Source organism: Bos taurus, chromosome 5, assembly GCF_002263795.3.
Source record: "Bos taurus isolate L1 Dominette 01449 registration number 42190680 breed Hereford chromosome 5, ARS-UCD2.0, whole genome shotgun sequence".
In the NCBI taxonomy this organism is placed as follows: domain Eukaryota; kingdom Metazoa; phylum Chordata; class Mammalia; order Artiodactyla; family Bovidae; genus Bos; species Bos taurus.
In genome coordinates this window covers 109,916,869-109,930,277 of record NC_037332.1, presented here as the reverse complement: position 1 = coordinate 109,930,277, position 13,409 = coordinate 109,916,869, and the positions used below count along the sequence as shown (strand labels likewise).

General features: G+C 49.6%; 1 protein-coding gene across 5 annotated transcripts in view; it reads left to right on the top strand.

Annotated features, from left to right (window-relative positions):
- Positions 1 to 13,409, top strand: part of PLA2G6 (phospholipase A2 group VI) — a 58,800-nt gene that overhangs the window by 20,345 nt on the left and 25,046 nt on the right. For 4 of the 5 annotated variants that reach the window (XM_015471385.3, XM_005207367.5, XM_002687923.7 and 1 more), the window contains 5 exons: positions 4,475 to 4,690; positions 5,720 to 5,903; positions 7,463 to 7,650; positions 10,150 to 10,246; positions 11,388 to 11,570. In XM_015471385.3, coding sequence (XP_015326871.1) covers positions 4,475 to 4,690; positions 5,720 to 5,903; positions 7,463 to 7,650; positions 10,150 to 10,246; positions 11,388 to 11,570 — 868 coding nt within the window. The remainder of the gene's footprint in view (positions 1 to 4,474; positions 4,691 to 5,719; positions 5,904 to 7,462; positions 7,651 to 10,149; positions 10,247 to 11,387; positions 11,571 to 13,409) is intronic. The other variant, XM_010805735.4, reaches the window with a different exon arrangement.

The following is a 13,409-nucleotide window of genomic DNA, read 5'->3' as shown; positions in this document are numbered from 1 at the left end:
TTTTCCTCCAGAGCAAAGCTTAGACAGATGTTCTCATTGATGATTTTGAACAGATTCAAGTTCCCTGCACTCAGGGTTTCTCTCTTCTAAGGCAACGTGAGCAGCTGTCACCTGACCCTCTTCATGTCACCCTCTGGGAAATGGATCCCAGAGAATTGGCGCAAATGCTGATCCTCTGGCACAAATGCTATTGCTGTGAATAATAAGTTACCCTGTGTCTTTGATCCAGCAATCTTGAGTCTTCTGCCAGCATCCATGAAACTGTGTCAGACTCACTTGTTAGTTTGCAACTAGGGTAAAATCTGAAACCCTTCACAATTCTTGATAGAACCCTAGAGATTGTAACATACATCCTTGACCTTCAGTTCAGTTCAGTTCAGTTCAGTTGCTCAGTCGTATCTGACTCTTTGCAACCCCATGGACTGCAGCACGCCAGGCCTCCGTCTATCACCAACTCCTGGAGTTTACTCAAACTCATGTCCATTGAGTTGGTGATGCCATCCAACCATCTCATCCTGTGTCATCCCCTTCTCCTCTCACCTTCAACCTTTCCCAGCATCAGTGTCTTTTGAAATGAGTCAGCTCTTCGCATCAGTTGGCCAAAGTATTGGAGTTTCAGCTTCAACATCAGTCCTTCCAATGAACATTCAGGACTGATTTCCTTTAGGATGGACTGGTTGGATTTCCTTGCAGTCTGAGGGACTCTCAAGAGTCTTCTCCAACACCACAGTTCAAAAGCATCAATTCTCCTGTGCTCAGCTTTCTTTATAGTCCAACTCTCATATCCATACATGACTACTAGAAAAACATAGCCTTGACTAGACGGACCTTTGTTGGTAAAGTAATGTCTCTGTTTTTTAATATGCTGTCTAGGTTGGTCGAAACTTTTCTTCCAAGGAGTAAGTGGAGTAAGCGTCTTTTTATTTCATGGCTGCAGTCACCATCTGCAGTGCTTTTGGAGCCCCCAAAAATAAAGTCTGCCACTGTTTCCACTGTTTGTCCATCTATTTGCCATGAAGTGATGGAACCAGATGCCATGAAATTTGTTTTCTGAATGTTGAGCTTTAAACCAACTTTTTCAGTCTGTCTTTCACTTTTATCAAGAGGCTCTTTAGTTCTTCTTCACTTTCTGCCATAAGGGTGATGTCATCTGTATATCTGAGGTTACTGATATTTCTCCCGGCAGTCTTGATTCCAGCTTGTGCTTCATCCAGCCCAGCATTTCTCATGATGTACTCTGAATATAAGTTAAATAAGCAGGGTGACAGTATACAGCCTTGACGTACTCCTTTTCCTATTTGGCCGTCTGTTGTTCCATGTCCAGTTCTAACTGTTACTTCCTGACCTGCATACAGATTTCTCAAGAGGCAGGTCAGGTGGTCTGGTATTCCCATCTCTTTCAGAATTTCCCACAGTTTATTGTAATCCACATAGCCAAAGGCTTTGGCATAGTCAATAAAGCAGAAATAGATGTTTTTTTTTGGAACTCTCTTGCTTTTTTGATGATCCTTGACCCTACAGAACTATAATTGGCACTTTGACATCTTCCAGAACAATAAAGGGGTCTTAGAACCCTTTAACTCCATTTATCCCCATCAAGACTTCTATGCCATCTATTATTTTTATAGTATTTTTAATTTAAATCCAATAAGACATTATACTCTCAGTATTTACTTAGATTCATTCCCATATTTACCATTTTTATGGTGCTTAATTTTTTTTTTTTCCTGCCTCTTTGACCACCCACCTAGGGTCAAGATCCTTCTGCCTGAAGAGAATCCATTTATATTTCCTTTTGTTTGGGTCCACTAATGAAACAATCAACCTGTTTGCTTTTCTCTCTCTTTTTATCCTTTGGTGAAATATTTTAATTTCAAATTCATACTTGAAATTTTTTTCTGGGTGTAGAATTCTTAATGCCATTTATTCTCTTTTAATTCTTTAAGGATGTCATCTCATTATCTCATTCCATTGTTGAGCTTGTTGAGCTTCATTGTTGAGTCTCATGCTTGCCTTCTGAAGATAACCTTTTTCCTCTTTCCTTTTTTTAATGTTTTCTCTTTGCATTTTGTTTTTAGCAGCTGTAACGTGGCACATGTGTCAGTTATCGCCACATTACAATATGTTGACCAATATATGTTACTCTCTGTTATTACTATGCAACAGACTCCTCCAAAACTTAGTGGCTTAGAACAGTATGTTACTGCTCAGTCACTTCAGTCGTGTCCGACTCTGTGCGACCCCAGAGACGGTAGCCCACCAGGCTCCCCCGTCCCTGGGATTCTCCAGTCAAGAACACTGGAGTAGGGTGCCATTTCCTTCTCCAATGCAGGAAAGTGAAAAGTGAAAGGGAAGTCGCTCAGTCGTGTCCGACTCTTCGCAACCCCATGGGCTGCAGCCCACCAGGCTCCTCCGTCCATGGGATTTTCCAGGCAAGAGTACTGGAGTGGGGTGCCATTGTTATTTAGCCCACAAATCCGTGAGTTGAGCGCACCTTAGTGGGAAAGGCTAGTTTGATTCTATTGGGTTGGCCAAAAAGTATGTTTGAACCCAAATGAACTTTTTGGCCAACTCAATACATGGTATTATCTGTGACTTGACTGCATGATCCAGTTCTAAGATGACTAATAACTGGCAAGTTGGTGCTGGCTGTTGACTGGGAGTTCATTCAGGGTTAAGGTTTCAGGGCTGAGAGTCATCCCCATAGGTGCTTCAGCTTCCCTGCAGTGTGATGGTTGAGTACCAAGAAAAAAGAGATAGAGGCTTCCAGTCTCTGAAAGCCTTGGTCTAAAAACTAGGATAGCATAACTTCCATCATACTGTCTTTGTAAAGCAGTTACAAAGCCAAATTAAAGGATAAAAAGTGAAAGAAAGTTGCTCAGTTGTGTCTGACTTTTTGCAGTCCCATGGAGTGTAGCCCGCCAGGCTCCTCTGTCCATGGAATTCTCCAGGCAAGAATACTGGCATGGGTAGCCATTCCCTTCTCCAGGGGATCTTCCTGACCCAGGGATCAAAACTGGGTCTCCTGCATTGCTGGCAGATCCTTTACCATCTGAGCCACCAGGGAAGATTAAAGAATAAAGACACTGCTCAGTGGCTCAGTGGGAGGAGTGTAAGTGTGGATTTGGTGAGGGGGGTAGATTAGTAATTTAGGATATAGGATATTTTATATCCTATATATATTGGATATTTTAAATTGATGGAATAATGCTTTCCACCAGTTTTGGAAAGTTCATAGTCATTAAGTCTTCAAGTGTGGTTTCGTACAGTTCTCTTTATTTTTAGAAACATTGATGAACCAGTTCTGGTTTTGGTTGCGCTGGGTCTCGTTGCTGCGTGCAGGCTTTCTCTCGTTGCAGAGGGTAGGTGCCGCTCTCTAGTTGTGGGTGGGCTTCTCACTGTGGCGGCTTCTCTCGTTGTGAGGCACAGGTTCTAGTGCCTGGGCTCCAATAGTTGCAGCACAAAGGCTCAGTAGTTGCCACTTGTGGGCTCTAGAGCACAGGTTCAGTCATCGTGGCACGTAGGTTTAGTTGCTCCGCAGCAGGTAGAATCTTCTCAGACCAGGGATTGAACCCATGTCCCCTGCATTGACAGGCAGACTCTTATCCACTGTACCACCAGAAAGGTCTTATATAATTCTTTTTCTATTCCATTTTTGTGGCTCCACCTATCTGTGTGCTAGAGCTTTTCATGATATAGTCTATGTGCTTAGTCACTCAGTCACGTCCGACTTCGTGACCCCACAGACTGTAGCCTGCCAAGCTCCTCTTGCCATGGGGTTCCTATGTCTTTTATCTATTTTCCTGTATTTTCCAAGATTTATCTCTCCATGTTTTATTCTGTTTACTCTCTTCTGACCTATCTTCCTTTTCACTAATTTTCTATTCAGCGTTGTCCAATCTGCTATTCTGCCTAGCCACTGGGCTCTTAATTTTGGCTATTGTATTTGTCAGTTCTTCAATTTCCACTTGGTTGGTTCTTGTTTTTAATAGTTTAAGGTGATTTGCCAAAATTGTCTGTTTTGCCCTCTTGAGTATTATCACAGTTATTTTGTCTGTATCAGATAGCGTCAGTGTTTGCAGCCCCACCCCACCCCTATTTATAGATCTGTTTCTGTTGTGTATTGTTTCTGTTAGTTTTCTTTCATATTTTCTTATCTCCTCATGGGCCTGGTGAGTTTGGATTACATGCTGGGCCATGGATATGCATCAGTGCTTGTGGAAATATATGTGATGTTATTTTTTAAAAAAGAAAGAAAAGACCGGAAATCTTTTCAGATAAAAAGGAAGCACCACTTCCACTTAAGGGTGTGTGTGGGAGGAAGGAGAGTCCAGCTGGAGCAGGTCAGTCCACACCTGGAAGCAGGCAAGGACCTGTTTGAGGGGACGCAAGTCTTTGGATTCCATCAAGGGCATGGGCTGAGGGCCTCTTCTGGCTCATGTTCACGTCTTCCTCCTCTGTCCTGGCTCCTCAGACTCTTCCAGCTGGAGACAGAGGCTGACGCCCTGGTGAACTTCCAGCAGTATTCTTCCCAGTTGCCACCCTTCTACGAGAGCTCCACCCACATCCTGCAAGCTGAGGTCCTGCAGCAGCTGACCGACCTCATCCGCAGCCACCCCAGCTGGTCGGTGGCCCACCTGGCGGTGGAGTTGGGCATCCGAGAGTGCTTCCATCACAGCCACATCATCAGGTGGGCGGGGGACCTGACCAGGTGGGGCGGGAGGGCAGGACCCTGGAGACACTGGGAGTGGGGATGGGGAGTTCTCAGCCCTGCCTCAGTTCCCTCCATAGCATCAGAGGTGGCCCAGAACATTTGACTCAAGAAGGGGGCGGCACTGCCTCTGGGTTGGAGTGGAGGAATGCTGACTGAAGTCAGAGAGCGCTGAAACGTTTCCGGAGTGGCTACCAGGTGCCAGGTCCCTGGTCACTGTTTTTGATACACCATGAACTTGAATCCTCTTGACATGTCCACGAGGTGGTGTCACTCTAGTGAGAGGTTATGGGTCTTGTAAGGTCACTCAGCTGACGAGGCTCCAGTGCCTTGGTGTCTCCTTCCAAAGGCTTGTTGCCCTTCTAAAGCTGCAGCACTTTCATTCGTACGTCCGTTCGGCCAACACGTGTCAGTGGATACCCCTGGTGAGGACCCCGTGCCGGCCAGCGGACTCCCGCTCGCCATCCTGCCCTGAGGTGGCCGTGCCTCCGGTTTTCCACCTCGGACATCTTGCTTCCGCTCCCAGCCCCAAAGCTCAAAACCCTTCACTGTCCTTTACAGCTTAACCAGCCTGTTTCCGGACGTCACGGTGTTTCATCTCACAATAGTTCTATCCGTTTCCTAGGGCAGGCCTGGCAGGTTTTATTTTTTATAGTTTTGTAGATAAGGTTATTGAAGCCTGGAAAAAGCTTAAGTGAATTGCCCAAGGTTGGTGAGATTTCTGTCTTCTGCGATTCTTTCTACACCACCCCACTGCTCACTTCAGGCTGAGGTGGCCTTCAGGCACGTCCCTCATACACGTGTGCACACTGAACTAAAAATGGAGAAGAAAATGACGTCTGATACAATAACTCGGTGACTCAGCCCTGGGTTTGAAGCAGACGGCTCGAGCAGGGCACGAACGCTCTTGGACTCCTCGCCCACCTCCCTTGAGTGTGCCCTTGGCTTTCTCAGCACCCGCCCACTTGGTGCCACACCTCTCACCCCCCAGCCCTCTCTCCCCTGCAGCTGCGCAAATAACAAGGAGAATGAGGAGGGCTGCACGCCCCTGCACCTGGCCTGCCGCAAGGGCGACACCGAGGTCCTGTCGGAGCTTGTGCAGCATTGCCGCGCCAACATGGACGTCACCGACAACAGCGGGGAGACCGCGTTCCACTACGCGGTCCAGGGTGACAGTTCCCAGGTGCTGCAGGTGAGCAGGCGTGGGGGCTGGGCGACTGGTGCTGGCCACACCTTACGGTGCCCACGGCTGTCTTCGGGACCCTGGGCTCAGGTGTCACTGCCCCACCTTGATCCTTGAGGCCTGAGCTCCTCCATGGTGGGTCTACCCCGCACCCGACTCTTTCCTCTGCAAGCTTGTCACGGAGACACATCCTTGACCCCTTTGGTCCAATGACCGAGGGAACGTCCTCCAGCCCAGCAAACTGAGCTCGAAGTCCAGACCCGCCCATCAGTTTATCCCAAACACCCGCCATAGGCCTGACCCCTGGGCTGGGTGAATGCATTTCAGCTCCTGCCTCGAGGTGCCCATGGTCCAGCAGGACCTGGGACTTAACTTTTTACAGGAACTCAAGCAAATAAAACTCCATTGGGCTGCTGTGGGCATTTGTGCCAGAGAGGCTCCTTCTGTTAAAGTTTTGATTCGCTGGGCAGAAAAATAAAAAATAAAAGTTGTGGGCGAGTAGATCAAGTGACGAAAAAGCTACCTTCTATATCAGATAGAAGAGACAGAATAGTGGGCTGTATTTTATTGCCTAGAATTAGAAGATTCTTCCAAAGATTATATCCTTGTCTCTGCCCTTGGCATTAGAATGGAACCACATTATTCCAGAAAATGTGGATTCCCGTCTTATGATTAGTGCTCAGCGGGAAGGGAATTGTGCACCCACTGTTGAACTTCACCCTTACTGAGACCCCGCTGTGGGCCCAGCACAGCGCCACATGGAGCCTGGCTCCAAGCAGAGGGTGGGACACACTCATCAATACCTGTTCTTCATCCCTGGTCTTGTATCTGGCCCTGCACTCAGTGTTATATGTGTTCTAGTTAATTCTCTGTGGATGGGGGCTCTTGTCCTCTCCTCACCAAGGAGACCGAGGTTCAGTGCAGTTAAGAAATGTGCCCAGGGAGGACCACAGAACTGTGAGCGGCAGAACTGTCCTTGAGTCAGGCCTGGATGCCAGCACCTCAGCTTCCCTGCTGGGTCCCCAACCTGTTCTCAGACCCAGCCAATCACAAGGGCCCACAGGGGTCATAATTAACTTCAGGGAGACAACTTTCAGCCACAACCAAGGAAATAAAAGCCTTGCAGTTGTCTTATGAATACTGGTATGTTGTTTTGTTTTCTTTTAAAGAAATTATACCTACACAGAGCAAAACAATATTCAGGCAGGATAGAAGGATATACAGTGAAAAGCAAGTCTTTTACTCCTTCCCAGACCCCCCAGTGCCCATCCCAGATACAACCTGCTTTTAAGTTTCCTGATTGAGAAAATTTTCATGCATGCCAAAGTCGGGCCAGACCAGCGCCCCAGCCAACCCTGGCACAGCCAGCTTCTTCCTGGCCCTGGAGCCTCCTTTCTCCGTTGCTTCTCTTAAAGTTCTTGGCTGGGTTCTCACCGAGTCTCACTGGGTTCTTCCCTTCCCCTGAAGCCCCAGAGAGGGACGGCCACGGTGGTGGGTGTTGGGGGAGGGACGAGTGGGGGGCCTCGCTGTGTTTGGCTCTCGCGCCCACCCCACGGTCTTGCTGTCAGCTCCTAGGGAAGAACGCATCCGGTGGCCTGAACCAGGTGAACAACCAGGGGCTGACCCCGCTGCACCTGGCCTGCCAGCTGGGGAAGCAGGAGATGGTCCGGGTGCTGCTGCTGTGTAATGCTCGCTGCAACATCATGGGGCCCGGCGGCTACCCCATCCACACGGCCATGAAGTTCTCCCAGAAGGGGTAAGGCCCCGCCCTGCCCTGCACGGTCCTCTGGGCCTCTTTTCTGTCCTTCCACTCAGGTGAGCAGTGGCCCCCCTCATTAGATGCACGTCAGATCTGAGTGCCAGGGGCTGCCCTGGCACAAAGAAAGTATGAATATCTGATAAATGGGCAGTGGTGGTGGTGTGTGAATCTCAGTCCCCCAGCTCCACCATGCAGGAATAGGACTTTGACAGTTGTTCAGTGATGCACCTGAATTTCTGAGCAGGTACCTCCCTCTACCAAACTGGAGAAAAAAATCTTAAACTTTTCAGGGGGTTCCCCTCTCCTGCTCCCCCAGGTGATGCCCCAGTGCAGGAGGCCCCCCTCCCGTGAAGGAGGGTGGATAGATCCTCTACCACCCAAGCCCTTCAGTCTGATCTGAACAGCGCCTTCATGGCTACAGGGCTCTGCGGCTTCTGTGCCCAGCTGGAAGCCTAAGAACATTTGGCATAGGGGCCCCAGATCTCGTCCGCCTTATGCGTCCTCCCTTCCTGGCTGGTGGCACGGCTGAGACGCAGGTGCCAGGGCCTTGTCTTGGGTAGCTCTGGACCACTCTTTTTTTTTTTTTAAAGAAGTTAGCTGTTTTATTTATTTATGATTGTGCCATGTGGCTTGTGGGACCTTTGTTCCCTGGCCAGGGATTGAACCTGCACCCCTTGCACTGGAAGCATGGAGTCTTAGCTGCCAGGGGAGTCCCTAGAACATTCATTCGTTCCTTTCTCCCCAGCCCTAGAGAGCCCTGTCTCAAGAAAATTCTCCGTGATTGGTGTGTGTGGTGCATGTGGGCGGGGTCGGGTAAAAGAGATGACTGTTTCAGAATCTTACCAAGCAGGTACAGTATCTGGAATGAACGAACGAGTGAATGAGTCAGATGGTCCCTCAGTCCCGGGCACTGTGCTAAGCACTGGCTTACAGACACGGATGAGAGAAAGTCCAGGTCAGGGGACACAGGAGTCACACAGTGCCTTCCAGTACCTTCCATCTACCTCAGTGCTAGATGAGCATTGAGAAAGAACGGGGAGAGGCCCCCCTCGGGTGGAGGGCAGGCACTCTCACCCTCCTTCAGAGTCTTCCTTCCTTGGGGTTTGCACCCACCTTGCTGGCCTCTGAAGGGCCTTGCTGTCCCCTCAAAGGTATGGTCCAAGCTCAGCAAACCCTCCTTTCCTTGATTCTCAACTCACACAACCAAGACAAACTAGAACTTTCAGAAAGACCTGACCAAATGGTTGGAGACAATCCTAACACCCTCCCCCCACCCCACCCCGGCTTAGTCACCAGGTTACCAAGTTGCTGATCCAAATGGGCACATGTGATGGGTGATGCTCTCCCATACCCAAGGGCTGGCACAGCTTGACTTTAGCCACCCTGCTGGCCCCAGGAACCTGCCTGTTCTAGGTTACTTCCAAGATACTGTCCAGGTTGCTTCCTCCTCCGACACCCGCGGCCACATCCCACGCCTCCCGTGTGGATTGTTACGCATAAGACAGCACCAGTTGTCTCATCCCTCAGTGTGCTTTGCATGCAGCCACATGCCTCCAGGACCCCCAGGAGGCACATCCCTCTGCCACCACATGGCAGCCCCAGCAGTTGCACTCTGAGAATCACAAGTGTTAGGGTTACTGGGACTGATTCCAACCCAACCCTAATCTGGAGGCCCCTCTGCTGTTGGTGTCAACTCAGCTCAGCTTTGTAGAGAGCTGGGTCTGTGAAGCTCCAGTTTCACTTGGCCTAACGTCTTCAAGCTTCCTTAGTGTCATCGCAGGTATCAAAATGCCCCTCCTTTTTAAGGCAGAGTAGCCCTCCATAGAATTAATCTAGCCCACATTCTGCGTAGCCATTCGTCTGTCCATGGGGACTTGCGCTGTCTCCGCCTTTTGGCCACTGGGGATAGTGCTGCAGTCAGCAGTGGCATACAATGTCTACTGAAGCCCCTGTTTTCAGTTCTGCCGATGAGTCTAGGAGTGGAAAGCTGTACTCTTAACCACCCTGCCTACCGCCTCCTACAGGACGCAGTCCCTGCTTGAAACACCAGGGAGGCAGGGGGAAGATGGAGGGCGGCCGTGTGCCAGGCCCAGGACCAGGTGCTAGAATATCTTTTATCCTTTAATCCTCCTTTATTCCTCATCCCATCCTGTTAGGACCGTTCCCATGTTGCAGACAGGCTGGGCCACTTTCCAGAGGTCACCAGCAGGAAGCTGGGGCTTAACCTCAAGCCTGTCTAACACTGCAGCCAGCACCAATGAGAGAGATCATTGCTGACTGAAGTCATCAAGGAAGGCTTCCTGGAGGAAGGGGCTTGAGCTATGCCTTGAGGGACTCAGGATACCATTGAAATGCCACGACATGCTTGCTGGTTGGTTTTGTTGCAACTCTGTTTGCAGGAGCTTTCCCTCACCAGTTGATGAAGTCATGACCTCTTTCAACATCAGGTTGCCCCTGCCAGCCTTCTTCATTCCCACATGGCTTCTCTCTCCCCAGGTGTGCTGAAATGATTGTCAGCATGGACAGCAGCCAGATTCACAGCAAAGACCCCCGCTATGGAGCCAGCCCCCTCCACTGGGCCAAGAACGCAGAGGTTGGCAGGGTCTAAGGATGATCTGGGTGGGCAGGGTTGAGGGTCCTGGAGCCCTTGGTTCCTTAGGTGCCAACAGGAAGGGGGTTCCTGAGAGGCCTCTGAGGATAACACTCAGGGGATTGATTTCACAGTGGGCCCACCAGGCAGGTAAGCCTAAGGAGAGATGACATCCTGGCCTCGCATGGTAACAGTGTCCCCTCCGTGGTCTCCTCATATGTGAACTGGGGGGTCCATGGCCTACCTTTGGAGGTATCATGAAGTCAGCAAAGCAGTGCATGAGAAGATTTCTTCATAAATTGTCAAGTACCTTGCAAATCAAAGATGGTGGATGGTGCTGGTGATGGCGGTGCCTCTGACTTCTTCAGAGAGCCTGGCCGAGCATCTCCTCTGAGGCCTGTCCCTGAGCCAGACTCTGACCCCCTGGGAGGATGGAGGCCTCTGATCTCATCTCCAGGAAACACAGTGTACTGGGTGCCCTCAAAGGTCATGGCCTGCTTGTAAATGTGACGGGCCAGGAGGGAAGAGCCTGCCAGCTGCTGTGGGCACCTTCATGCCAGGAGCTAGATGCCAAGTCAGGCCCTCCTATAGGGCTTTTGTTCACTCTGTGAGGTGGGAACTCGCCCCCGCATTTTCACAGCAGAGGAAACTGAGGTGCAGACAGGTGCGGTGGCCTTTCCCAGCTGACAGTGGGGATGAAGGAAGGCTGAGCTTTGGGCTCAGGTCCATCAGGTTCCAGAGCCCAGGCCCCCCAGGACTGTTGGTGAGCAGGGGTGCGTGTTGCCAAGGCACGGAGAGGGGGTCATACCTCTGCAGGGTCCCGGGCAGGGTCATAGTGAGTGGGGCAGTTCTGGGGCAGGGCCCAGAGAAACCATTGCAGAGAAGGATGGGGTCCTGTGAACTCCAGGAAAGGACCCAGAAGCCCCTTTCAAGTCACCACATCTTCAGCTTTTTGTCCCCTAGTTCCCGAGGGATGTGGAAGGCAAGGTCTGGGGCCACCTGCCACCTGGGCTCTTCCTGCTGCTGGAGCTTTCCAGAGGCCCAAGGCCTGAGGACGTGGCTGTGCCCAGGTGCCATCAGGTGCCAAAGGCCACAGCCACTCTGGCCGCCCAGCTGACCGGGGCTGGGACCCTTATCTCCATAGATGGCCCGCCTGCTGCTGAAACGGGGTTGCGACGTGAACGGCACCAGCTCCGCGGGGAACACAGCCCTGCACGTGGCTGTCATGCGCAACCGCTTCGACTGTGTCATGGTGCTGCTGACCCACGGGGCCAACGCCGACGCCCGAGGCGAGCACGGCAACACCCCGCTGCACTTGGCCATGTCGGTGAGCCCCAGGTTGGCTGCCCATGCGGCAGGGGTCAGGTGACCACCCGGGCCAGGGCAGGGCCCCCTCTGAGTCCAGAATAAAAACCGCTTCCTCTGCACTCCGGGACCTCTCATTCCCATGCCTCCATGTGACATCTGGACACCGTGAGAAGGGAAAATACAGCTCTGGCTACTGACTGTGGCCCTGGGCAACTCACATCACCTCTGCCAGACTTGACTTCCTCATCTGGAGGATGGAGGTGTCGGTACCCGCTTGGCAGAGGTGTTGAGTGGATTCAGTGGTAGACACCCTGTAACTCTATGAGGGATGTCTAAGCAGCACGTGTAAGACCCGGCACGGAGTGAGCATCCCCAGGATGTTCGTTCTCATTCCGGCATCATCAGGGCAAACTTCATCTGCATGTTACTCTTATCTCCCTGGAAGGCTCCAAGCTTCTGGAAGGCAGGCCTGCTTACACATCTTGGTGGCCCATGGCAGGCACTGGTCGCCTTTGCTGGTTTATCATAGAGCACAGTTTCTGCCCTTAGAGCACCTGCAGTCTGGTTAGAAAACTACAGCAAGAACATATTAAATGCAGGGGAGGGAGTGTTATTTGTTACAGGTGTGTGTGTGTGTGTGATTGTACCCGTAATTCATAAACCATAGGTACCCATAATTCTGTTCAACTGTCTTAGAGTCATAAACTAGGAAATCTCTCTGGGACTCTAAAAGAAGTAGATTTAGGACAAATTCAAAGACATCCTGTTTTATACCAAAGGTCATAATTGTAGAGGGGATGTTGCCCAAGAGGCTGAAACTATAAATAGAATTGTGAACATTTTTAGCACTGAATGGGCCCTTTGAATTATGTAGTTGAACAGTTCTCAAACTTTTTGGTCTGTCTGATCCTTTTATACTCTTAAAAACTATTGAGAATCTAATAGAATTTGTTTATTTGAATTTTATCTATCCATAGTGACCATATTAAAAATTACACGTGAGGGATTTTCAAGATACTGATGAATTCATTTAAAAATAACGATGATTAGGACTTTCCTGGTGGGCCAGTAGCTAAGACTGTGCTCCCAAAGCAGGTTTGACCCTTGGTCAAGGAACTAGATCCCACATGCCACAACTAAAGATTCTGTATGCTGCAACAAAGGTCAAAGATCCCGCATGCCGCAGCTAAGACCTGGTGCAGCCAAAGAAGAAAAGAAAGAAAAATAATCTTTTTTAATTTAAAAAAAAACAGGAATGATTTACCAAGCCCATGCTATTGTAAGTAACATATTTATGGAAAATCAACTGTATTTTCCAAAATAGAAAATGATTGAAAACAGTTGGTATTGTTTTATATTTTATAAATCTTTTTAATGCCTGGCTTCAGAGAAGGCATGGATTTTCCGGTCTTCTGCTGCATTTATTCTGTTGCAGTATGTTGTTGAATGTGTTAAAAATATGAGGAAAATCTGGCCTCACATAGATGTGTATATAGTTGGAAAATATAGGTTAACTGTACCTTTTCAGATAATTGTGGATATTCTTTGTTGTTATTCAGTCACTAAGTCATGTCTGACTCTTTGCGACCCCATGGACTGCAGCACACCAGGCTCCCCTGTCCTTCACTATCTCCCAGAGTTTGCTCAGATTCATGGTCTGCACCAAAGCTTGACAAGGGGTAGTTTCTGACGAGTTGAGTGCAGTGGACACTCTGAAGCCATCTCCTTAGACTTTTCACACTTTGTTACAGTCAAATCTATTGGCATCTCTTGCACTTTGCATGGATCTTTTAACCTATGCACGATTCCGTGTCATCTTTGGAAAATACTAGTTTGCTGAGTATCCCCAGCTTCCAAA